This window comes from Triturus cristatus, chromosome 5_2 (assembly GCF_964204655.1).
Source record: "Triturus cristatus chromosome 5_2, aTriCri1.1, whole genome shotgun sequence".
Taxonomy (NCBI): domain Eukaryota; kingdom Metazoa; phylum Chordata; class Amphibia; order Caudata; family Salamandridae; genus Triturus; species Triturus cristatus.
Window position 1 is genome coordinate 578,978,124 of NC_140588.1, and position 27,173 is coordinate 579,005,296.

The window sequence follows — 27,173 nt, forward strand, 5'->3', positions numbered from 1 at the left end:
GCAATACGTAGAGAGGAAACATGTTCGTAAGACGACTCTCACCACACCTCCTGCCCATAGAAATTGCCCCATGACTAAATTAACCTGCCTGAACCATCTAGGGGGGATTGGATACGGATGACTCTGCAACTGGTACAGTAAGCGCGACCATCTTAAATATGGCCGATCGGCCATAAATAGACAATGGCATGTGCGACCATACGTTCAAATCCTCCAGAACGCGTTTCCATACCGGAGCTAGATTCCTCTCCCAAGCCGCCGTGGAAAAGACCGATAGGAATACCCAAAGGTACTTCATTCCATCGGTAACCACCCGAACCGATGCAGCCCAGTCGCCCACACTTGATGTATTCCCAGAAGCCATAACGTAGATTTGCTGGGATTCAGATAAAGGCCGGATGATTCCCCAAAGATCTGCTTAATGCGGAGCGGCCGCAGGCCAGTCTGATCTACATTCGTAAGAAAGAATAACACATCATCAGCATATAATGCCCACTCAAACGTGTCACCTGCGCATCCATACATACCCAGGCAGCCAACGGCTCGACCGCCAAAGCAAACAGATACAGAGACAGCGGGCAGCCCTGCCGGGTGTCCTGCCCAAGAGAGAAAGTGGAGGAAGTAGAGCCAGCGACCCGTAACGACGCAGTAGGATCAGTATAGAGCAGGGACAGGTAGGACATAAAACGCGGGCCGAGATTCAATCTACGAAGAAGAGCGAAGAGGTACACCCAGCTAAGGGAATCTAATGCCCGGTCCATATCTGCTAACAGCAGTGCCGCCTGGTCGCAACGCCCCCGTATGGCTGCAATAGCCACCTGCGCACGGCGTATATTGTGCCGAGTCGCCCTCTGGGGCATGAACCCGGATTATCAGGGTAAACATGTGTGGCGATGTGGGCCCGCAAGCTGTTAGCAAATGCCTTGGCCAATATTTTGGCTTCTAAGTTTAGGAGCGAGATGGAACGATATGAAGCATGCTGGTCCGGGGGTCTGCCCGGTTTATGAAACACCACCACCTCAGCATGTCTCCAGTCCCGCAGGAGGCAACCCTGCTCACGGGACTCTTCTACCACCCCAAGGTAATGGGGTCCTAGCTGCATAAAGAACTTATTAAAGAACTCGCAGGGGAACCCATTGGGCCCTGGCGCCTTACCCGAATTTAGGTCTCCCAGGGCTGCACCCAATTCCTCCACTGTGAGCGGGAGATCCAGCTCCACTCTCAACTCGTCAGACAAAGCCCGAGGTGGGAGGTCATCCAGGAACCGGCCTATCTCGTCTTCATAGAGACATTCTTTGGGTGCGTACAGCTCCGCGAAATATGTAGAAAAGCTTTTGGCGATAGCTAGGGAGTCTGTAAGAGGCCCTCCATCCGAGCCCACTATCCCAGGGAAGGGCTGAGAGTGAAATAACCCCTGACTAAGCCTATGAAGCATCCTACTGGATTTATTCCCCCACTGATAGACTCGGCTGCGCGTTGCCAGCCAGGCAAGACGGGCCTCATCCAGGAGGAGGGCTGCATAGTTCTGTTGCGCCAGTTGCAGCTGCTGCCGTATAAGGCGTCCCCCCTCACCTCGACTACGATGCTCGAGTTCCCCATTATTCGTCTCAGCTTGAAGCAGGGCCACCCTCCGAGTCTTACAGGCTGCAGCGCAATAAGAGATGTCCACTCCCCGGAGGGTGGGCTTCATTGCCTCCCATATAGGTTCAGCCTCCGAAACCGACCCCACATTAAGAGTCAAGTACTGATCTAGCACGCCCTCTAGACACTCCCTGTAGTCTGTCTTCTGCAGGTTCCACGTCGAGAGACGCCAGCGAAAGGGCCGCCTCGCCCAACCCATTTTCAGCGAAAGAGTCACCGGCGAGTGATCGGAAAGACCCCTCGGAGGAATAACCGCCTCTACCACTCGAGCCGTAACCGCCCGAGGAACAAACAGATAATCAAGGCGGGAGAAGGAATTGTGAACCGCAGAGAGATAAGTGTAGCCCTGGGCCTGTCCGTGCAACTGGCACCAGGAGTCTACCCAGTCGAGCTCAGAAATCAATGAGGAAAGTTTTGTAACCTGGCTAGTTACAGCACCCTCCCCAGGCGGCTAGCAATCCAAGGCTATGTCCAAGATATCATTCCAGTCTCCCCTATCACGGATAGGCAGTCCAGCATATACGCACATAGTGCCATGAGCCGCTCAACCAGTACCCAGGAAAGAGGAGGGGGGGGCATAAACACATCCCGAAAACTACCGCTTCCTCCCTGATCGTGCCCCGCAGAAACAAGTACCGCCCCTGGGTGTCGACCCACATCTTAATGTGTGTATATAGGACTCGGCTGTGAATCAAAGTCGCAGAGGGCCTTTGAGCCCATAAGATGCGTTTCCTGTAACATAAGTATGTCTGCATTGGCCCTCTTAGCGTAGTGGAGGATAGCCGCCGCTTGATTTTATCTAGGGATCCTCTGACATTCCAGCTTACACCCATGAGAGACTCAGAGGGATCCCGGGCCCCATCAGGTGATCCGGCCATGGAGGACCCTGATGGAATGGTGGGGTGCAGAGAAGAGTGTGCGGTTCAAGCCTAAGGGCCTAGTAGTTTAACAATGAAGTGCGACTTGGTGACAAAAACATAAACAGAAACCAAAACATCTCAACAAACCCCCCACCTTATACTTCAACAATACTGAAGTATCTGTCGCGGCGGGTGTCACCCGCAGACCCCAACGGGGAGTCCCGGCGAACCTCAGCTAATGGATCCCCAAAGTAAAGCCCAAAATCGGGAGGCAGCCCCTCCGCTGGAAGCCCAACAGAGAAGCTGGCCTTCACATGGACCCCTCCGATCCGCACGACATTGTCTGAGTCATCAGGGACTGCGAACTCCCCCCCTGATTAGGAGCCTGATGAATTCTGCCAAGAGGCCGAACCGGCCCGGGAGGCTACACCGCAGGAGCGGGACCAGCGGTGGGATCTGGACCGCCTGCGATCTTTAGGATTCGGTTGAGATTGCTTACGAACTGCCTAGCTGGAGGAAGAGTCAGAGTCCCTCCGAGGCGGTGAATGAGGACGCAGCCATACCGTTTCATCTGTCCATTGAAACACCTCTTCCGGCGAGTCGAAGAAATGGGTCCGGGAACGGGATACTACCCGCAGCTGGGCCGCATATAGCAGGGCGTATGGAAGCTTGAGATCTCGGAGTCGTGCCTTAGCTGCCAAAAAAGGACTCTCCGTTGTTGGACCAACTTCGTATAGTCATGAAAAATCAATATTCGTGCATTTTCAAAAAGCAAAGGTTCCTTGGCCCTAGCCTGCTTAAGGATAACATCAAGGTCATGATAGTTCAACAGCTTTGCGATGACGGGCCTCGGATGGGCCCCAGGCGGTGGTTTTTGTATAAGGGCCCGGTGAGCGCACTCTATCACAAAGCAGCGGGACAGGGACTCCGGGGGAAGCCAACCTTCCAGCCATTGAGTAAGGAACCCCTCCATGTCCCCCCCCTCACATCCTTCCGGAAAACCAACACAGCGGAGATAGTTACGCCTGGCCCGACCCTCTGCATCCTCCACACGTGTCGCCAGGCCCCGCAGGGTCATCTCTAAGGTGGCCACCCATTTCTGTACAGTGGTAACCTCATCCTCCACCCCCGATATCCGCGTTTCGGTCTCTGTGATGCGGGCCACCGCATTGCGCAGGTCCTGGCGGAGGAGCATGACATCCGAGCCCACCGCCCCGATCTTAGCATCGAGGACATCTCGAGACTGCGTAATCACGGCCATAAGCGAAACATTGTCCGGTATCTCAGGTCCTGCTCCCTGCACCACCCCCCCTCCCGCCAGTGCCGCGGCGGCGGCCCCAGGGCCAGTGTATTTGTCGAGCGTGCTCTGCCTGGCCGAGCCTCCAGCTGTCTTGTCTCGTGTCATAATGTCCACTGGGCCCTTCCAACACCCGACCACTCAGCACCAGACTGTCCAGCTGCAGCTCCCGAGGATCACAGGCCCACTGGCATAGGAATACACTAGGTGTAGAAGATTTCAGCGCTGCGAACACGAGTCCCACACGACCCGACCAGGCCGCCAAACACGGGGACCCAGCAGACCGCATGGAGCAAGCAAAGAGTGCCCCCGGGGGACGCACAGGATACAACTGGTGGAAGGCAATAGCCGTCTCGCAGGACAGAGTGGCAGTTCAATCTCAATCAGGCCACTCTGCTACTTGCGCAGTAGTCACAGTCACTCAGGGCCAGGCCTGAGGGCCCCCACTCTCCACGGAGCCTCCAATATATCTGCCAGCCCCTCTACAGGGCACTGGGCTGCAGCAAATGGCTCCAAGCTGCCACAGCATGCTTCTCAATGCGCCCCCTGCGCGACCCGAATTGGCCGCCGGAGCGAGGGCAAGGCGATGCCGGGGGAGATTGCAAGCACCAGCGGCCCTCCAGGTGTCTAGCAGCGCCAGGGCGCAGGCCCAGCCCCCGTCACAGGCAGGCAGACGGCCGCCGGACATGGCACACAGCGCTCTGCTCACTCTGCACCCCCCCGCGGCCCGACTCCAGCCGCGATAGCTCCGCCACCATCACCGCATACATAAGGAGGGGAGAGGGAGCAGCCTCGCGCGAACCACGCGTTACAGATGTCTAGAGGCCGCCACCTCCACCCGACCCCCTCACCGTACAGTCCGTCGCTGCAGGTCCACCCGTGCCGGCTCAGCCAATCCGTCAATGCTCCTTGAGCGCCTCTCACCGCGCGCCAGCAGCCACTTCAGGCAATGGCGTCTCTTCCGGGCCGTGTCCCAGGCCTCCACCTCAACAGCTCGCCCAGCTGAATTGCGGGGCCGGAGCAGGGATCGCACACAGCCCCCAAGCGCGCCCCAGCTGGGACACGGTACAGATCCACCAAAACGGGATCGGAGGGAAGGATAATTACAGGATAAGCGCTCAGGCTGGACAGAGCTCGCCTAGCACACGTCAACCATCTTGGCTGCCCTATAGGTACAAGTTTGATTAAATATTTGTATAAAAAAGGATGTGTTAAAGGTGGGTATAATGTAAATAGAATGGTGGGGTGGGAAGATTCTGGAGAAAATTTGGAGTGGGTGGTTGTTCTCCCTCGCAGTAACAAAGTTGAGAATAAAGTGCTTTAAATCTACATGGAGAGTCCCTCATCATTACACTCCCGACAAGTGGAAGCAAAAAATATAATGGGCTGCTCTCGCGTGGCACCAAAGGACAGGTGCTATGGCGGGAAGTCGCTGGGACACTTGGGACTTCCCAGCTGACTCCCAATGGACATCCGAGTTTGTGGGTGACCCGGATGAGACTTGTGCACCCAAAACAAACAGTTTTAAAAACATACATGGCACAAAGCTACATACACAAAACACTGCGGCCTTCTCACACTGTCCAAATATTTATAGATCGCAGTGCAGAAGGGCCCCATAATGTCACTGAGTGGGCTTTATTGGCATATTTGTGGTCTCTGTGGTGCTCCAAGGAGGGTCAGGGGCACTACCAATCTACACTACAGGTGATGTGGGGCTGCAGGGGGTAAAGCAGCTCCCCAGAAATGTTTTTTTAAAGTTGCCCACCCCAGTTTGGACCCAGCCATATGCAAATCAGTCTTGACCCTGTGCCCCATGGGAACAGTCCAGACCGAACTGCCAGGCCAGGTCCTCCCTGGACCGGAAACAAGCATCCTAGGACCGGTTTTGGGGTATGTCACCCTTCTTCAGCCAGGCTAGCTTGAATCCAGTGGCACAGTGAGCAAGGGACCCACGTCTGGGCATACCCATCCCACTTAGGGTGAAAAGTGTTACAGCAAACAAATTTTTGGACGGAATGCTAACAATGCAAACATTCTCCCCCAGTCAACAGATCTGGGTTAAATCCATCATTTTTTTGCCCACTACGCCACCCCAGTTTGGACCCAGCCATATACAAATCAGTCTTGACCCTGTGCCCCATGGGAACAGTCCAGACCGAACTGCCAGGCCAGGTCCTCCCTGGACCAGAAACAAGCATCCTGGGACCGGTTTCTGGCTAACTGCCGTCATCAGCCAGGCTAGCTGGATTCAACCCAGATCTCTTGACTGGGGGTGAATGTTTTGATTTGTTCTGCATTCCGTCCATCAATTGTGTGCCTTTTGCTTTCTCGCCCTAAGTGTGCCGGGTATGCCCAGACGTGGGTCCCGGGCTCACTGTGCCACTGGAATCAAGCTATCCTGGCTGAAGAGAGGTGAAACCCCAAAACCGGTCATAGGATGCTTGTTTCCGGTCCAGGGAGGACCTGGCTTGGCAGTTCGGGCTGGACTGTTACCATGAGGCACATGGTCAAGACTGACTTGCATATGGTGAGGTCTAAATTGGGGTAGCATGGTGAGCAAAAGAATGATGGATTTAACCCAAATCTCTTGACTGGGGGTGAATGTTTTGATTTGTTCTGCATTCCGTCCATCAATTGTGTGTCTTTTGCTTTCTCGCCCTAAGTGCGCCGGGTATGCCCAGACGTGGGTCCCGGGCTCACTGTGCCACTGGAATCAAGCTATCCTGGCTGAGGAGGGGTGAAACCCCGAAAACGGTCCTAGGGAGGACCTGGCTTGGCAGTTCGGGCTGGACTGTTCCCATGAGGCACAGGGTCAAGACTGATTTGCATATGGCTGGGTTCAAACTGGAACGGCATGGTGAGCAAAAAAACGATGGATTTAGGCCCAGATCTCTGTACTGGGGTGAATGTATGACATTGTTCTGCATTCTGTCCATCAACTGTTGTTTTAGATATTACAGCACATATCTTCACTCCAGAGGGGGTGTCCTTCAATATTTCACGGCGCACCAAATCCAATACCAGGGTGGTTCACTATTCAGCGTTCTCTGGTGATCCAAAATTGTGTGTAGTACGCTGTTGAGGGCCTATGAGTCTATGACTGAGGAATATAGACCAACCGGAATGGCTCAACTGTTTCCTTCACTCAAGAACCCTTTCAAGCCAGCCTCGGCAACGACTATTGCCGTTGAGTGAGATGGATCCTGCAAGAAGCAGGTATCGATCTATTCTCCTTCGGTGGGCACACTCCACCAGGGTAGCTATGGCCTCCAAGGTCTTTTCCCTGGGGAGCGGTCTAGAGGATATTCCCACAGCAGCTGATTGAGCCTCTGATTCCACTTTTAAGACATTTTATTTTAAACCAATCATTGGCATGGCTTCACTGGTTGTCAACCAGCTTTAAACTAGTGTAACCTGAGCCTCCGGTATAAAATTTCATAGCTATTGTGAAAGAAAGTTTCAATTCTATTAAGGACGAGGAGGGAAGGTTTATCCCTTCTGATCTGGCTATCATCTATTACCATCCAGGTATCCTCTGAAGTCTTCGGTGTAGGATGAGTATATTCTGATATGGTGATCACAACAAAGGCTCAATTAAAGTTTGTTTAGGTGATTCTGGCTCAAACTGTACCTGTTGATGAATGAGAGGATGGCTATAGTTAATTGTTGCATATCTTGATAGTTATCAGTATTGCTGAATTTGTTGATGAGTTTAAACATGTTCCATATGTTGGAGAATTTATGGCCGTCATATTTTTCGTTTTTCCTCAGGATCAGACCAGAAGCAAGAATACTGAAAGGAAAGCTGACTTTAGGATGTTTCGCTCAAAGAAAGAGCTTATATGGGACTTACTCTTATGGTTATATTGTTGAGTTGTAACAAAGACTCATGAGATTTGTGGTATTTGAAAAAAACATGTTGTTGAGGCTGCTGAGTGTGAATAAATGAAAGAGTTAAGCATAATCCTCGTCTCCGCATCCTTAATAGAATGGAAACTTTCCTTCATAATAGCTAGGAACTTTTATATTAATTGGCATAAATCTTGCCTTTTCCCTCTACGACAAATTAAATCCACTAATCAGCTAGAGGAGAAAGAAGCTGTACTTAAAAGAGTACTTGAAACCTTTAGGCACTTGGACATGCAAATATACCATGAGGATGATCAACTTATGCCTGGAAACCTTGACAGACCTGTAAAGCAATTAAGCAGTCTCTCCCCTTTAGGTGCAAATTGCCCCTTTCACCCCTATGTAGGATCACAATGATGAAAATGATCGCACTCCCTTGATTACTTATCATTTTGTGATGTTACCCAATGAAATAAAAGTAAACTTTTTTCGGGAACACATTATTGGAAGAATTGTGGGAAACGGCAGGAGAGTTACCATAGGGAAAGCCATGAGAACATTAGATGGGAAGAACTGGAGGCCCCCACTTTCAAGATCTATCCTTTCGCAGCCCAGCTACAGCGGCCAATGAGATGCATGGTTTGCAAAGCAGACCAGGAGGATGTAGAGGCAAAAGCGTGGATTGGAAAAGGCACTGTACATGGAGTGATACTGAGGAGGGAGACAAAAAACTAACCAAAACCCATCCTAGATAGCTACGCAAAGGCAAGTACTGTTGGAAGCGATAGTGATATACACTCAAGAGATCTCACTGGTGGCTCCCAAAATGTTGACACATGGCTAAACTGCATGACAAGGTGAGGGATCTATACATAAACATGATAATGTGCATGTTTGAGTCAAAAATAGAAGCGTAGAGACTAGGCGTAAGCTAATATATAACGCAAAAACCACAGAAACCATGCTCTGGGCCTGGGACAGACTCTGCAAACGGGCAAACACAGATGCTTTGTATGCCCCCTCAATGCCTCTGGCAAACAACCCACTGTTTCCGCCACTCATGGATGGAAAGGCGCATGCACGTGCGCACTCACACAATACTCATACTGGTCAGGACATATACCCGGGGGAGACTTTTTTAACACTACAACAAATGTGCGGCACTGCTCCTCCATCTGCATCAGACATGCTATTATACTATCAACTGCGCCCATCGTGCCGGAGCCGATTCAGCACATTTCCAAGCCCGCCTCCGGTGCTGCCGATGCTAGAAAACATAATAAAGGTGGAATTGGGTAGAAAACTAGTGTCTCGCATTTACACCCTCACACAGAGAGATATTCCCGTAGTCGTTCCATCATCACGCAAGGCATGGGAGGAGGACATGGGGTGAACATAACAGACGAGCAATGGGATTTCTGCTGCGGGCAGTTAGAACAATTGTCTCGCAATTACCGCCTACGGCTTATTCACTTCAAATATATACACCGCCTATACTGCATCCCTACACAGCTACACCGCATGGGGCTTCGGCCAGATAATAACTGCTGGTGATGCAGAGCCAACCAAATGACCTTCATCCATCTGACCTGGCAGTGCAGGCCCATAGCTAACCTCTGGCTGAAAATACGACACCACCTCAAGAATATTACTGGGCAGGAGCTGCCTAACACACCACTGATGGCACTACTGGGGGTGGTTCAAGACATTTCAGCATTGTTGAGGCGGTTAATAGCAATGCTACTGCTGCTGGCAAAGAGACAGGTGGCCCTGCACTGGGGTGCCGTGCCCCCATATACAAGAGAGTGGGTTAAAGACGTTACATACTGTAGGGACCAACTGTCTTGCTACTGGGAGTTATTATATATATATATATATTTTTTTTTTTCGCCAATCAGCAGCAGTACATTACACACATAAATTATCATTCCACAGTTTAGTTACAAATCTTATCATCTAAGCTTGTGTTCTAATACAGACATCAGCTACTCATCATACAAACTTCATAAGGATCTGCTAAGTTTGTTATTACAATGTATTTCTTTTTATTTATTCTCCTGATCTGGTGTGTTCTATTGTACAATCAAATCCACCGTCCAGGCACTCCGCCGTCTCATCAAGTACTTCTTACCATTATACCTCCTGAGTACTCTCTCTGTCGATTCAGGGTCCTACCAGTATTGTATGTAGGTATTGTACCAACGGGTCCCAGAAATCCCGAGGCCTAGAAGCCTGTTTTATTTCCTCTGCATAGGCCTCCAGTGTCTCTTAACAATAGGTCATGTCAGTAAGCCAGTCTTTAAGTCTGGGGGGTCTTTTACTACCCCAACGCATGGCTATGCACCGCTTAGCAAGTAATAGTGCCACTGCCAAAATTTTCCGTCTCCTGGCTAATCTAAGTTTGAGGATTCCCAGTAGGCAAACCATTGGAGTGTTTGGGACTTGTTCTGTTAGCATAGTCGTTAGTGTATCAGTAATTTCTTGTCAGTACTTGTAAAGTGGGGGGCAAGCCCAGGCCATGTGTAAGAAGTCAGCCTTGGGTGCATTGCATAGTGTGCAATTATCGTCTGTTCTAAGGCCATCTTTGTGTAATTTGACCGGGGTGTAATATATTTGGTGTAGAAATTTAAAATGGATTATGCGTAGATTGCAATTTGAGGTAAGTAGGTGTAGTTGAGCACAGCTGTAGCCACAGTCTTGTTCATCTATTGTGGTGCCTGTTATTGATTCCCACCTTTGTAATGATATGTTAAGTCCACATTTCTGTTCATCCTGTGATGCGTTATACAGTCGTGTTACTTGGCTTTGGCATGTAGGTGCTGTTAATAAAATTTGTAACTCAGTCAGTTGTGGTGGCTCTTCTGGAAACGTTGTATATAGCTCCTTAACCACCATTCGCAGTCCCAGATAAGCAAACAACTTTAATGGCGTCTGATGTGCACATAGAGACGGGTCATTTCGTGAGATGAATCGGTTGTGTGGGAACACCTTGCTCATGTCTACCAATCCCATTTCATCTAGTAATGTAAGCATTTTCCTTTCCTGTGTAACTGAAATTTGGGGATGATGAGCTAGGGGCATTGCTGGTGCATATAATGGGAGCTTTTGTGCATGGTAAGCTAATGCATGCAATGCTCGTGAAGTGCAGTATACTGTTTGGATCATTTCTCTTGGTGTGAAACTTTTCGGGTCTATGATATAGGTTGTCAACGAAGTTGGATGTACGCTGTCGTGTTCCACTGCTATATGTGGGATGTGTGTGTGTGGGTGTAACCAATAATGTGCATGTTGCGCTTGCGCACAATAAAAATATAGTTGAAGGTCCGGAGCTCCAAAGCCCACTTGATGATATGGTTTTGTTAAGATTTTCCAGCTTACTCTGGCCTGCTTCCCTGCCCACGTCAAGCGTTGTAAAGCTGACCTCAATTTGGAGAAGATTGTCTGTGTGAGCCAAATCGGGATATTCCAGAACAAATATAGGAATCTAGGCAGCACTATCATTTTTTGCAAAGCGATTCTATCAGCTAGTGAGAGTGGCATTTTAATCCATTTATCCACCTGTGCTTGAAGTTTTGATAGCGCCCTCCCATAATTCTTTCTAATCACTATTTCAGGGTTACGGTGAATCCATATTCCAAGATATTTAATCGGATCTGTGTGCCATTTCAATAGGTATTCCAGATTTGGTTGTGCCGTACTCTCTGTAAGAGGTTTTACTACAGACTTATCCCAATTTATTGGGAGACCTGAGTAATTCTCAAAGCGGATATATTCTCTAATGAGTGGGTTTAGGTTGGTGTCAGGGTAGCGTGTATATACCACCATATCATCTGTATATAATGAGATGTCTATAGGTCGCAATCTGAATTGTAAAGCTGACTTTGAGTGTTTTTGGCAGATTTTGCAGGTTAGGGGTTCTAGAGTCAGTACAAATAAAATTGGTGAGAGCGAGCATACCTGTTTCGTTCCACGGCTTATGTCAAAAGTGTTGGAGGTGGACCCGTTTATTCTAACTCTAGCTTTGGGTTCATTGTATAGCAGTGTTATCCAGCATAGAAATGGCTCAGGAAATCCCATCCTGCGCAGAACAGTTAACATAAATACCCATTCCACCGAATCAAACGCTTTTGCCGCATCTAGCAGTGCAGCAGCTGCTGGGATATCTGGATCCAAATGATGATACAGTGCAAAAATTGTACGTATGTTTTGTGTAGTGGACCTAGTCGGTATAAAGCCTGCTTGGTCAGGTAGTACTAAATTACCCAGTAATGGTTGTATTCTTTTCGCTATTATTTTTGACAGAATTTTCACATCAATGTTTATTAAGGATAAGGGGCGATATGAGTCGCAGTTTGCTAAATCTTTATCTGGTTTGGGGAGAGCTATCAATAAGGCTTCCCTTAGTATCAACGGAAGCATTCCCTCCTCATAGGCCTCTTTGTACATTTCAGCCAGGTGAGGTATCAGCAGGTCTCGGAATGTTTTGTAAAATTCACCTGGGAGACCATCCAGGACGGGGGCCTTATTATTGGGAAGAGAGTTAATGGCCTCTGTTATCTCATCTTTTGTGATGTGGTGACCAAAATACTCACGGTGTTCGTCCAATAGCCACGCTAGTGCAATGTCATCCAAGTAACTACAGATTTCGGGTGCAGAGACTGTCGACTGCGTCGTATAGAGTTGAGTGTAATAGTTTGTAAAGCAATCTAATATAGAAGGGGTATCATATACTGGTTGATTTTGTGCATTGGTGATCTGTGTTATATACGTTGTTGTATGTGCCGGTTTAATTTTATAGGATAGGCTCGCCGTGGACGGCCACCCTCGCCATAATTCTGTGCTGTGTATCTGCGCGATAGATATTTAATCTCATCATCCGCGAATTTGTGGAATGTGTCTATCTTTTGCCTAATGTCTGCCAGCAATGTGATATTTTGTGTAGCCTCATATTCTGACTCGAGGCGTTTGATTTCTACTTCTGCCATTTTTAGTTGATGTTGGATATCTCTAAGTATTCCTGCATGTTTACTAATGCAGCGCCCCCTTATGGTGACCTTAAATGCCTCCCAGAGCGTCCTTGTGCTGCTCACCGATCCTACATTTTGATCAAAATAGTCTACAATTGCTTGGTGTAGCTCGCTACGATATACCTGATCTTAGAGTGCAGATTGTTGTAGTCGCCACGTGAATTGTCGTGGGGTATGCGTGGGGATAGCCAAGGTGAACCGTACAGGGGCGTGGTCTGACAGTGTTTTAGGTAAATGTTCAACTTCAGTTGTCCATGATCTGACTTCCTGAGTAGTCAGCCAATAATCTATTCTAGACCATGTATTGTGTGTTAGTGACGTGCATTTTCCTTCTTTGCGCCCTGGGTGTCTCGATCTCCATATGACCACCATTTTCCATTCCTCCATACCCTCCCTTAAGACCTTGGACGATTGCTTACCATATCTATCATTACCAGTCGATCTATCCAGGGTAGGGTCTAGACATGCATTAAAATCTCCTCCCCATATAATAGCCGTGGGTTGTAAATCTCGTAATTTAGCCCATATTTGCGCATAGAAATTTGGTTCTTCATAATTTGGTCCATATACTGTGATGATCGTGAGAACAGTGCCTCCGAAGTTGCCTTGCACAAAAACATAACGCCCATGGTCGTCTTTGATAGCGTTAATAAGTGTAAAGGGGGTGTTCTTTTATATCAATATCAATACTCCTCTGGCATAATTGGAGTAGGAAGATGCCATACGATAAGTTGCCCATCTGGTTCCTATGTTACTCTCCCTATAATCTGTCAGATGGGTTTCTTGGATACAGGCCACATCTATCTTGTGTCTATCTAAGTAGGCCATTACTTTACGTATTTTCTGTGGGTTTTGAAGTTCCCTAATGTTCCAGGTCAGGAGTGATAAAGTGCGAACCTGTTTTGGATTATTAACCATATATTGTATAGTGTCATCTATGTGTCCGCTGATGTCTTAGAGTGCTTTTCAGATCGTGAAAATAGCTTGTCTGTTTTCCTGCCGCTGATTGATTTTCCCCAGATTCCCCCAACCCACCCACCTCCCACTCCCCTGTTCCTTTCACAACGGAGACATTCCCAAGTAACTGTAACATCCCCTATATCCCCCTCCCGCCCTGCAAAACAAAGAAAAGAAGCTACCTGGTGTGGTGTACACAAGTGGGCAGAAGCTGTCAAGCCCAGTAACCCTCTACGATGATGTTCGAGGGTGGATGCCGTGTGTCTATGGCCTGTTGCACATGTGAACATCCATTTTATGAAGCAATAGACATACACACTTACTTCAACGGCATAGTCCATGTTGCGGAATAGTGTATTAAATTTAAACATATAACTCAGCATTAAGATTTAGCATCTTGTAGTTCGTGAGTTTATTATCTGTATTCAACTCTGTCACCCTACAGTGTTGATATTCACGTGTCCGTGTTGTGGCCTACTCAGTGACAGAGTGTCAGAGAAGTAGTGGTTCTGCGCTTTGTGGAGTTTATATTCCATTTCTGAATATGTCCATTGTAGTTTACTTTTATCTCGAGCACAGCGCTGTGTGCACTCTAGATGTCTGTGCTTTTTCAAGGATTCCTTGGTTCATCTGATTACTTCTGAAAACAGTCATCATTCCACATCAGACAACGTGTCTTGGTCTATTTGCTTCTCTCTTGGTGATCTCCTGCGTGGACCTTGTGATTTTTTCGAGTACAAGTATTTCATGATGTTTTTTGGTTCGTTATATATTTTGGTTGCCCCTTCGTCTGTCACTCATAATCTAGCTGGATATAGCATTGCATACTCAATTTGTAAGTCTCTAAGTTTCTGCTTCGCCGGTCCAAATTTCTTCCTCGCTTCCTGAACTGCTTGTGTGAAGTCTGGATAAATTGCTACCTCCATGCCCTCATAGCGCAATACCCTCAGCTCCCGAGCTTTTCGCAGGGCCGCGTCGCGGTCTCTATAGTTCAGTAATTTGGCTATTATAGGTCTTGGTCGGGCACCCGGTGCCGGCCGTGGAATTAGGGATCTATGCGCTCTTTCGATTATGAAAACTTCGAAGAAGGTGTCTCTACCCAGTAGGGAGATAAGCAGTTGTTCCACATATTTTTCCATGGGTCCTGTATTTGTTGTTTCTGCTATTCCCATCAGGCGTAGATTGCTTCGTCTGGATCTCGCTTCCAAATCTTCTGTTTTAGCAGTTAACACCGCCAATTGCTTGTCCAATTTTCCCTGCTTGCTTTCCATTTGAGTGTGCGCATCTTCTGCGTCAGAAATACGACGTTCCGCCATATCTATCCTCTCTGTGTGGCGATCTAGTCGTTCAGACATGCGGTCCACTCTGTTCGTAAGTGAATCAATCTTACCATCAATGTTTGACAGCGCTGCTTGTATTATGGAGACCATAGTTTGGACATTCTCGTTTATGACTCCACCATTAGAGGCCGCTTCTTGTATTGCCGTCTGTTGATCTTCTGTATTTTGATCCGTTGTTTTTTTAGATTGATCAAAATTTATTTTGGGCTGGTTTTTATCTGGTTTGCCCATGGTTTCGGTGCCGACAGAGTCTAGTTATGCTTCCACAATGTATGACAGGCGTTATTCCTGTGCCACTGGGTCCAGGCGGTAGTTACTTAGTATTGTGCCTTCACTGTTGACTGCCGCTTACTATCTAGATGCCTTAGGATTATGTGTTACGCTGGCCTGGGTTTCCTTCAGTGTCCTGGGTCTCTAACTAACCCAGACGGTGGGTTCAGAAGGAACCGCTTGGCTTTGAATAGGCCACACTGCCACCCCCTCGGTCTATCTGTAGCACCGTCTGTTCCCAGGTTGCTCTTTGGATACTCACTCGCAGCCATGTACTCACAAATGGAGCGCCGGCAGTCGATATACAGCCTCTGACCCCTCTTGCCGTGGAGTGTTCTTCAGCAGGCTGCTGTATCCTCCGGAGTCCACTTCCTTTCATACAGTCTAATCACCCCCAGCAGCTGCAGCCAGCGAGTCGTCAACACATAAGTTGTGGCAGCGTGATCCCACAGATTCGAGCACCGCGGTTCGCCGCCCTGTTTCAGCCGTTACTGCCCACTAATTTCGGCCTGCGCCATAGCTGTATCCCGGTGACCTCTCGCAATTGTGTGGCGTATCTGTCTCAGTAGTTGAAACCCCGGCTGTCTAGTCCCTGCTGGGTGCTGTGATCGATGATCTGCAAAGCTTCTGGGACTCCAAATAGTGCGAGCAATGTCGTAACTGAGCCTCGCTAGTGCGCCCCTCCGTTCCGCTATTTACCGCGCCATGTACTTTGAACGGCTCTCAGTGCTGCTGGCTGTTAGTTACCCATGCAAAATCAGAATGTCCTCTCACCTCGGGTTTGGATCGTGACCGCTGGGTTCTCGCTGTGTGCAGGTTTGATGTGTAGCGTTGCGCCCTGCGTGCGCTCAATGCCGTTTCCGCTGTACGGAAGGTTATCGGTGCGGCGAAGTTGCCCCGCTACGATCGGGGCACTGCCAGCTGCCTCATCAGTGATCGGGAGACTGTTTGGAGGTCCGCTGCTTATGTGAAGTACTCCGGTCCTCAGTACAGTAGTTTATTTCCGAGCTCCGACCTAGAGTGAATTCTCGCCGGTCTGCGTGCTCTACGTCTCGGCTCTGCGCCATACTTTAGCCCGATGTCCTGGTTTCGGCTTCACACACAGAGCCGCAGCTGCAATTCTCTTTACCTCGGCGATTCCAGTGCGCATCAGATCATCTCAGGCATTGAAAGGAGACACGAGTGGTTTTTATTCGGACATCACCTCATTTAGGTAGTTTTAGATGCCATCTGTGCAGGATTATTAGCGTTTATTTGGGTGTCCGAGAGGAGCTCGCTCAATACGCGCCCATCTCACAGCTCGGCTAGCTCTGCCCCCCCCGCTACAGGGGAATTATTACCAACACAATCCCGCCCCAAGGACATATGGGGCCCATTCACAAGTTGGCTGAGCTCTGCTGATGTGGATGATACGATATGTACTGGTGATTGACTATTGGACCGCACAGGGTAAATGGTGTGTTATTCGGGCCAACCAGGCCAAAATGCGACACTGTTATGACATGTAAGTTTGAGTGTAGGAGAATGCGCCATGGGAATGTAGTCTATCGCTTGAAATGTGGATGTACTCCAATGTGACACTACATACTTTCTGTCTCCTCAGATGTCTGGATATCACAAGAGCCATAAATTGTAACTGCAATGCTATGTTTTTTGCTTAATGTCTTTATACAAAATGCCAATAAAAACTATTTTTTTAAAAGGTGGGCTGCCTGATGTGCTCCAAGAAAGAAGGGTTCCACCATTTTGATTTTGGTGGAATTAGGAACTCTGGGACAGGGTTATAACAACTACCCACACGAAGTGGTCATATAGGGGGTGTACTGACCCCAAGGATAAGTAGCCCATTGGCTGCTACACTTCACTCACCTTAACACCCCTAATTTCAGTATTTAGGTGGCCCCTGACACCAAGAACACAGGTTCAAGTGACCCCAAAAGAAGCAGGACAAAAAAGAGCCAAAGAACGCAAGAACAAAGGACTAGCTGTGGACTTTGGCACCAAACCCTGCCTGCCTGTTCCTGTCCCAACAATCGCCTAGACCAGACTCGTACTGCAGCTGTGCGTCTTCCAAAAGATTCAGAAGGCTGCCAGCACTTCGTCAACTAGCCAGCATCTCCCTTAAAGTGGAGGAGCCACCTTACTGCATCCTGCAGGTACTGATCGCGACGTCTGGTACACCGATCTGCTGACCCAGAGTCCACTGATGCAGCAGCCACCCAGGAAGAGGTATAGCGTTCAAGGCTACCACTGCTGAAAGCACCTCTGCACCCGACAACCCAGGGCAGGTAAAACTGGGCTCTTGATGCTTTTTTAGACCTTGGTCCCTACTCCCCTTAAGTCCAGAAGCTCAGTCCTGTAAGTCATTTGCAAGTGACACAATGCTGTGAATGTTTCGTCCATAGGATAACAATACCGGGTTTGAGGCTCATGCCTCAAATCTGACAGCTGTCATTTTCTACTGTTTCTACTCTAAAATGTGATAATGTCTAAAATACTTACCTAATTACGAAATTCTTGGTATAAAAAAATTATATAAAAATATCTTTTATTTTTCTAAATTGGGCTTGAGTTTCTTCTTGTGTGTCTCATTTATTGACTCTCTGTGTACAACTAATGCTTAACACTACCCTCTGATAAGCCTAAACTGCTCGCCCACACTACCACAAAAGAGAACATTTTGGGATTATTCCTTTAAGCCCTTCTAGTCAAGAAGGGTCATCTGGACCTTCTAAAAAGTGTACCTCATATTCATACACTACAGAAAAAAAAACTTCTTACAGCACCCCCCCCCCCCCCCCATACCATGCAAGCAGTCATCTGTCGTCTGGGCCTGTCCCTCTTAAAAGCGTTATGTTATACACCAAGGACACCAAGTGCTAACCCACACCCCACTCCCCACCTCCACTCCCACTCGTCCTGGCCAAGTGAAACTGTCTCCTGTGCCTCCTGATATGTAATAACATGTCCTCCGGGGTAAAAATATCACAGTCTTTAATTGAAAGGGAGTCAGGAACACACACCACGAAAACATCATTGTCGCCATTACTAGACATTTCCTTCCACAAACTGGACATTTATCCAAAGCGTGATGGCTTAAGGCAGCAAGGGGATGAAAGCCAAAAAGGGTGAAAAACACTTTTTTGTCAGACAAAAGGTTAAAACACCCACAAGGGCTAAAGTCGTTGGATGGAATTAGAACACTACCCAAACAAATGACATTTCCACCCAAAAATAGCTTCACCGAGAAGAGAGTTGTGTAGAGGATATTTCTCATGGAGCGAACAAATTGACAAGCTAAATGTCCCCCTACTGGGCATGTTGAGATACTGCAGTCTCCAAGATTCTCAAGGCAGCAGAGTCTTCTTTCACTATATGTAATATTCCTATCAGGGGGCAGCAATCCTGCTTTCGATTTTTCATTAATCTTCTCTTTTCTGAGTCTTTTTCCGACAAATTTTCTGAGTGTACACTAAACTGTCTGAATTAAGAAAGGCAAAATGGTTGCCTATTTGGGAATGCTTTCTGACCATTTGGTTATTTGGAAAACAGTTAAAACGTCTTGAAAGCTTGTGTTCTGGGATCTAGAATAGACGAATAGATCAATGAGCTTATATACGTAAAACATGTGCTTTGTACATTAACTGGCTTCAATTATTTCTATAAAAAAACAAATAATATTTGAAATATAAGTAAATTAAGGATCATGGAATGCGGTATTAATATTTGGGTAAGTATTTTGTGCTTTTGGCAGAAACATTAAGTGCTATATGTAAGAAATAATATATAATACTTGCATACCAGATGAAGGAACAGATGTATTTACGGGCGAGGTTACAGGAGATGTTATTGCTGAGGTTTGAGAGGAGGCTGAAGGAGCGGCCTTATTTTCAATTTCTTTGTTGTTTCTCCTATAAATATTAAAAGACAAATAATCACAGTGACAAGGACCTTGCCAATTGTGTGAAATATTTTTCATTGAAAAATAAAATAAACCTGTAAAAATTCAGGAGAAATGCAGCAAAGTCAGCATCTTTCTTGTAAAACAGCGAGTTTTTCAACATGGACCACTCCTGATGAGACTTGCCAAGATTGACAGTGTTCTTACGTCTCTCCTTTTGTCTTTGCTCTCGCCGGCGCTTTGCTTCATCAGGCTCCAGAGAAGGACGTCCTCGTCTCTTTTTGGCATTCTGTAAGATCACGAAATATTAAGGGAAGTGTCAGAACTAAGGTCAAAAAAGGAAAGTAATTTGTTTAAAAAAACATAGTCTCTAAGGCTTAAAGTCTCAAATGCCCAACAAAATACCAATTAATCATGCAATCATAGCACTAATGCTGTCCTCACTACCCAAAGGGTCTATCTCATGAGATGGACCAACAGGAAGGTTAGTAAGTGAATGAAGGCGGAGGAAGCTAAAATGTAAATGGATTTCTGATGATTTGTTTCAAGACTGAGTAGGTACAATAGGAGCAAATAGAAACAGGCATGCTCCCTGCAGCCTCATCCATTAACTGCCCCAGATCACTGCTGGAGACTAAGAACTCTGGAAAACTTTCCTACAAAAAACATAATCAGGAAACTCGACGATTGCTTACAAGATCACTTTTTCCACCATCTTAACTTCTAATATCACAATGGTAAAGGCCTACTGTCTGGGAATCACAGTTATTGTCCAATAACATCCCCCGCTTTCCTCCTTGTGCCTACTGGAAACTCAGTGGGTTGAGAGGATACAACACAAGGGTTAGATTCTTTTTCATTACCAGCACATAATTCACATTCTCTAACTCGCTTATCAAAAGTCCCATCAACACCAGACCACCAAAAATATTGCCTAGCTCGCCTTATGTTTCCAGAAATACCTCTTGTCCTTCGTGACACTGATTAAAGACTTTTACCCTTACGACCAAGGGAGGAGCTATTTTATCCACCATAACCAAAATGTGACTTTCAAGAGCAGACTGTTCTTTAATCTTGAACTATTTCTTTAACTCACCACAAACCAGTCACTCCTCTGGCCAACCACTGCACATAAAACTCATCAGAGAACAAGTAACCTCATCAGCACATATTTGATGATCCCTGCACTCTTCCATAAGGACAGCAAGTGCAACTTTGCACTCAGCTTCCTGGTCGACCATGATCTGCTTGTCCAACAATAGCAACCGTGTCATACAACCTCAATGCACATTCTTCTTTTAGCACATATTCCATTTTGACACTGGAAGGTATGTAATCTAGCACCTAGTGTAGCACGCGTTCACCCACTCTGCAATAACATGTGCAACTAAGTGCTTGTGATCTGTCCTAAGAGCGAATTTGGTCCCTCACAAGAAAATTCTGTAATGCTCCACAGCCCAACTTCAGGCTAGGACTGTTCTCACTTTATGACAGCTCAAGTGTCCTAAACCCATGCAGCACAATCTACTCCTTGCTTCTATAAGGATGAATTATCTCAGCTCCTGCACCACGGTTGCTTAGATTTACCACTGTCATATATTCTTTCCCGACTACAAAAGACTTCAAAAGTGGTGCATGTACAATTTTGTTTCATTTTACTGAAAGCACGTTCCTGTTCTTGACCCCACACAAAAATCACTTTAAAAAAACATCCTAAGCGGTTCAATTGTCCTCCATTGTTGTATTCCGCTCTAGGTGTCCGTATATAGGTTTTCCTGATACATGTCCTTATATAGGCACAATTCACATTGCCCTTATATAGGCATTAGATTCCAGTCCTTATTTAGGCATTAGTCATGCTATCCAAATACAGGCATGGCCACCTACATCCGTCCACCCCAACGTCACAACGAGTTCTTAGAAACTAGATCCTTAAGCTCTGGGGAGTTCCCCAAGCACAGGATTATTGATTTCTCCAAGAACACATTTATTATGCATGAACTGCTATTCCTTAAGGGTTCATCCCAGACGTCTTCCTCTGCCTGACTTTACGGCAATGCTAACATTCCAAGGCACTTACCGGGTATAAATATACCTTCCCTTGCCCAAGCAGGTAGGAGGAGACCTCGACTTTTAAGGAGCCTGTGTCCCGGCCTGACGCACTGACAAGAGACGCTGTCATCCCTGCTCGCAGAGAATCCAGCTTCCAGTGTTCTGACTCCCTTTGCGGTGTGTTATCGAGTTCGAGACCCGGAGAGAGATTCCCACCTCTCTCATTCTCAAGGTATGGAGCTGACTAGAACCTAGAGGGACTCTTAGCATACCAGACTTGGCATACCAGACTATAGCATACAGCACCTACTTCTTACCTTGTACTACACTTAGGTTAGGTACACTGGGGTAGAACTAGTTAGAGAAGCATCTCATGAGTACTTGCATTTTTAGCTTATGTTATTTATGTATATGAATATATGTGTCATAGCTAAAAGATGCTAGCGCAGTATTATTTCTTCCTACTGCTTACACTGTACATAATATATCTCGCATACTGTCTTGTGATTATAACAGCTCATATCTCTTAGACGAGAAACAAAACTGTTCAATAAATCCTTTTATTGAAACGCCCGTCTGTTCTTTCTGTGTAACTCTGTAGAAACCAAGCATGCACGATTAGCTGAGTGAAACTGTTATCTGTTGTTTCCACAATTCTGAGAGTGTTCCGATTCTAAAGGGAAACATAGTGGTCATGTTTATGCGGTTGCCAGAAAGTAATCCCTTCTTGTTTACAAGGAGTTTCTATGGACCTCTGAGTTAGCTGGTACAAATTAATTAAGTTTAATATACTCGATAGGGGCATACTGAACTCAGTCTTATGCCAAATCTATAGGGTATATTATTCCAATGCGCAGAGCCTATTAGGGAAATAGAAACTACACTACATGGCGCCGAACGTTTGGTAAGGCACTAATTTAACGCTAGATACTGAGTAACTCAGTCATGCTTTTCTCAGAGATCCTTACTCGCATACTCCATAAAACGTCTGGAGTGGGTAGGGTTAAGTATCCACCAAAGCTAAATAGGAAAAAATCCTATATATTAGCTGTTTGGTTTGTTCAACGTTGAAGGATACAGTGTTCCAAAAATATTGTGCACCTTATCTTTGTTTCCTTGAAACTTGTTCTACATTTTTCAAAAACAATGTCCCTGAACGGGGATACTAACACTAAGAACAGTGTAGCTGTGGCTGACTCAGTCGTAACAGCTTTTAATTTTACAGGTTTAAATGAAACCGATGAGGGTGTTATAAACATCCCTCCAAACTTAAGGAGAGCCATCACTCTAAAACGTATAAAACATGGCCTAACACCAAGAGGTGGTAGAGCAGTATTCGTGATAGATGCACACAAATCCTTTCAGACAGAGGTATTCTATTCATGGATTGTATTCCCAGAATCAAATCCAGTAACAAGAGTATTTCACTTCTTTAAAGAAGATGAACCACCCGAGGAATATATTCCTTTTGAGGATATTGAAATTCCACTCACATACCAGGAGCATAATCTCGGGTTTAAAGGCGCCCAAAAACATCACAAAAACATTACCAGGCTCGGTCCACTAGGTAGACCAGGAGCAACGTGGCCGATTTTAGCAGGCTACACACCTCATCCTGATATCGAAGAAATGTCAGACGAGGAATTACTTACTCAACTACAAGAGTTAAAAAAATATACAGACAATTAGTCCAATATGTCATGCAGACTTTCACAGTCCAACCAGTAATAACCATTCCAAATCAAACACCTCAACAAGGGTATACACTAAAAATTACTCCACAGACTTTACATGCAGTCATGGGTAAAATGCCCACAAAACGTGAACAAATTCGATTCTGGATAGCTCAAAAAATTACTCAAATCGAAGCAGTATTTCCAAATACTAGCCCTTATGAGAAACACAGAATCCTAACAATCTGTTTGCCAATGAGGATCACACCACAACTGGAAGACTGCACCACTCGGGGCACAGTCTTTGCTGCCATCTATACTAAAACACATGATGTTCCGTCAATTGCAGTAATACCAGATGTCCTGAAACAAATTCAAAACGAATACGGGGCACAGCCTGCTCTGAATTTAGGTATGAAATTACTGAAAAACTTTGACCAGGTCTCAACAATAATATTATCTAATATTAAAGGGGAGGCAACATCAGTGGCGATCCGCCATTGCTTAAGGGAATTTGATGTAACAGAACATCAACATGAACTACCCAGAATAATAGAAAAATCTTATGCAGAATTAGGAAGAGACAGTTTGGGTGGAAAACCTTTGAAGCCAAAACTGACTGAAGGTCCTGAGAAGGACTCGAATATTCAAAATCCTACATCTTCTAAAAAGAAGTGGGAAACTAATAAACAAAATCAAAAAGAGACACATTCTAAATCCCGAGGTAGGTCTCCTCAAAAGGAGCCCTCTGAAACGAGGTATAACCTCAGGAATAGGGATAATTTAAGAAAACCTGACCGGTATCAACATACTGACACACGTTCCTCTCGTATCTTTCAGATATTGTCACAGACATCAGAAAGAAGAGGACGGTCAGATCACAAAGAAGAACGCGTGAAGTCCAAAGACAATCAACACGTTCGGAAAAATAAAACAAAACCTCAATTCACAAAAAAAGAAGGTAGAAGGTCTGAAAATCAGACATGCCAAGAATGCTGAGAACACAGCTCAAGAACGGAGAATGGGCTCAAACAATGCTGGACAGTACAGCAGAAGTAACAATAGCTCACCAGAACCTGAAGGAACTTCTGGAGATAGTGGACTTGAATAAGTACATCACAGTAGAGACTGTAGACACCAGGGTTAGTACTCCACAAAAGTTATATGAAATAACAATCCGAATGGAGGGAGATATACCAAGAAAAGTGAAAGCACTCTTTTGGGAGAAACTTTCAAGGGGTTATGATATACTTCTAGAAGGACTGGCCACCAAAATGTATAGGGGAGTGCCCACATGGCGAGGACATCATTATGCCAGCCTTCTCCAACCATATTCCAATTCACCTAAAATATACTTATGACAGGAAATGGGCAGTAGCCCAGGCCCCAGTACTATACAAAAATCATGTAGGATGGGATGAGGACTCACCTCACCACAAAATACAGCTAAAAAATCAACCTACTGCACAAAGGCAGTACCCAATAAAGCAAGAAGCTAAAAAACAGGTCAGGGAAATCTTAGATCAACTTGAATACCAGGGGGTGATTGAAACATGCACCTCCTCAATTAACAATCCTTTGTTTCCTGTATCCAAACCAGACAATACATATCGTCTAGTTACAGACACTTGAACACTTGTTCCAAAACATTTGCAGTGCAAAATGCACATATTACAGCATTAATGAATAACATTGTGTGTAAAAAATATAAAACCACATTGGACATTTCAAATGGTTTCTTTTGTCAAAACATAGCACCTGAAAGCAGGTACTTAACAGCTTTCTCAATAATGGGGACCCAGGGTCACTTTTGTAGACTCCCATAAGGGTTCAAAAACAGCCCAGGGTTATTCTCAGCAAGGGTAACAGAGTTACTACAAATTTATGATAATGAGGCATTGTCATATGTCGATGACATCTATCTGACAGACGATAACCTAGATAGGCACATGAACAGTGTAAATACCATTATACTGGGCTTCGTCTCGGAGGGCTATAAATTCAACCTTAAAAAATCCAGAATTGCCCATCTCAATGTCCTTTTCCTAGGATATGAGCTTTCAAGTGAAGGCAAAAGCCTGGCAGCTAACTTTTTAGAAAAACGTGCGCTGCTCCAACCTCCAAAAACGCTGAAAAATGTACAATCCATCTTGGGTTTCCTAAATTGTGGAAGAACTTACATTCTAAATTACGCAGAAAGGGTTAAACCTCTCTACGAATTAATCAAACCTGATTTGTCAACAAAACATTGGACACAGGAACACACAGACATCCTGCATTCGCTCCAAGCTAACATGTTAGTAACAAATCACTTACAAACACGCGTAAATAAACGTAATCTAGTGATCCGAATAATTTCGGGTCAATGCGGATTCACCAATTTAACATTTAATGAGGGTGAAAAAGTACCAATAGCATACAAATCACATTTGTATACACAAGCAGAAATGCGCTTCACTTCAACAGAAAAGATACTGACAGCAGTTCAAACAGCTGTAGCAAAAGAAAGAGCACTAGCTCAGGGGAACTGCATTATTGTCGTGACTCCAGTGCCAGCCTTAGAGGCGGTTACAAAAACGAGCATTCCAAATGCAAAAGCTTTACATCCTAGATGGATACAATGGGTTAATTCTCTTGCTGCAACAGATGTTGAATATGTTTTTGATCCTGATTTAAAAACACAAGCGTTCCTGCAATATGAACATGAATGTCCTCTGCCCACTGAAATTCTGCCTCTCGATAAGTACAAATTTATAATTTATACTGACGGATCAGCACAACCTGCTACAGGGAGTAAGCAAGCTTACAGCGCAGCGTGCACAATCGTTAAAGGTCGCATGTGCGATGGTAACTTCCGACCAATGGTCACTCAAACTCAATCTCTAGGAGATTGTACAGCTCAGCGAGCTGAACTACAATCATTCAAACTTGCACTTGAAGGTACAGATCGCGAATTCCCCACGCTTATAGTGTGCAATTCCTTTTACTGTGTTATATAATTAATATTTACAGAATTGGCTTCAAAACGGATTCAAAGATGCAAAAGGTGGCACAATAAAATATAAAACGCTTTGGGAACAAGTAGTTCAGTTGAGAAACGAACTACCAAAAGCTCACGTGATACACACGTTGAGTCATCAACGTGATGGCGTTCACGTTGCAGGGAATTAATTGGTTGATGAAGCCGCAAAGGGGGCTGTACAAACGGCTTCTGTAGCTGTGATCACTCATTCAAAAACGAGAATAGACAATGAGATATTGTTGGCTGTCAACACTTCAAACGAAGGCAGTGGTGCAGCGTTACCAAAGAAATGTCCACTCAAGTACTCTTATGTAATTGATGCGAACAACGTTCCTTTTTCTCTAATCCCTGGAGTGGGGGATAGGGTACTTCCAAACATGGAACATAGAGCAGCTTTGATTTATGAAGCACATCTTGGGGAGTGTCTGCCACATCAGCGGATCTCTAAAACAATATGAACATTAAAAGAGATGTACTGGTGGCCTGGAATGAATACACTGATTCACATCTTCATCAATGTCTGCAGAGACTGCAATAGACAGCGTAGTGCAGAAAGCCATCAGACACCAGGCTATGAAGTAGCATGCCCAGTACAGACACCATTGTTAGACAGCATTAGACTATCAACGCGCAGGCGTCTTTTATGACAAATGCATTCCCACAAACACTAAGTCAAGGTTCCTATGGATGTGGCCTCAGCGCTCGACTGACGCTGGAACTGTTATAAAAGATTTGCGAGTCTTTATCGGCACATACGCAATTGGCACACTACATTCTGACCAGTGCCCTGCGTTTAGCTCTCGGGTTTACAAAGAAGCCATGGCAAGTTTGGGCGTAGCATTGCGGTACTCCTCTCCGTTTCATCCTGAGGGAAATCCTGTAGTGGAAAGGAAAAACCGTGATATAAGGCAATCTACAACAGCTAGAGTATTAGGTTCGGGTGATGGGTGGGTCAAACATCTTTATGGGGTCCAACGCTCATTAAATAATTTGCCAAGAAGTTCACTGGGATGGGGGGGGGGTCACTCCATTTGAGGCCCTATTTGGGACAAAAATGTGGGTTCCTGATCTCGAATGTAAAGGCACAGTGGTGGAAAATAAACCCTTTGATATCAAAGATCGTTTGGCTGTTTTACAGGATCGAAATGAACTAAGATCGAAACAAAGCAACATGTTCCTGAAGCCAACCACCACTGGGGAAAAACCGGCAGTCCCAGCAAGGCCTGTCTGGATCACAAAAGTTGGGGATCTGGTCTGAGAGAAGATTGCGGACAAGAAGGA

The 27,173-nt window shown here is 46.0% G+C and overlaps 1 protein-coding gene across 2 annotated transcripts in view; it reads right to left on the reverse strand.

Moving 5' to 3' along the window:
- LOC146829025 (uncharacterized) overlaps positions 1–27,173 on the reverse strand; it is a 234,663-nt gene that overhangs the window by 162,311 nt on the left and 45,179 nt on the right. For both annotated transcript variants that reach the window (XM_085607667.1, XM_085607668.1), the window contains exons 2-3: positions 19,241–19,434; positions 19,046–19,155 (exon numbers count right to left, since the gene is read on the reverse strand). In XM_085607667.1, the coding sequence (XP_085463793.1) occupies positions 19,046–19,155; positions 19,241–19,434 (304 nt within the window). The remainder of the gene's footprint in view (positions 1–19,045; positions 19,156–19,240; positions 19,435–27,173) is intronic.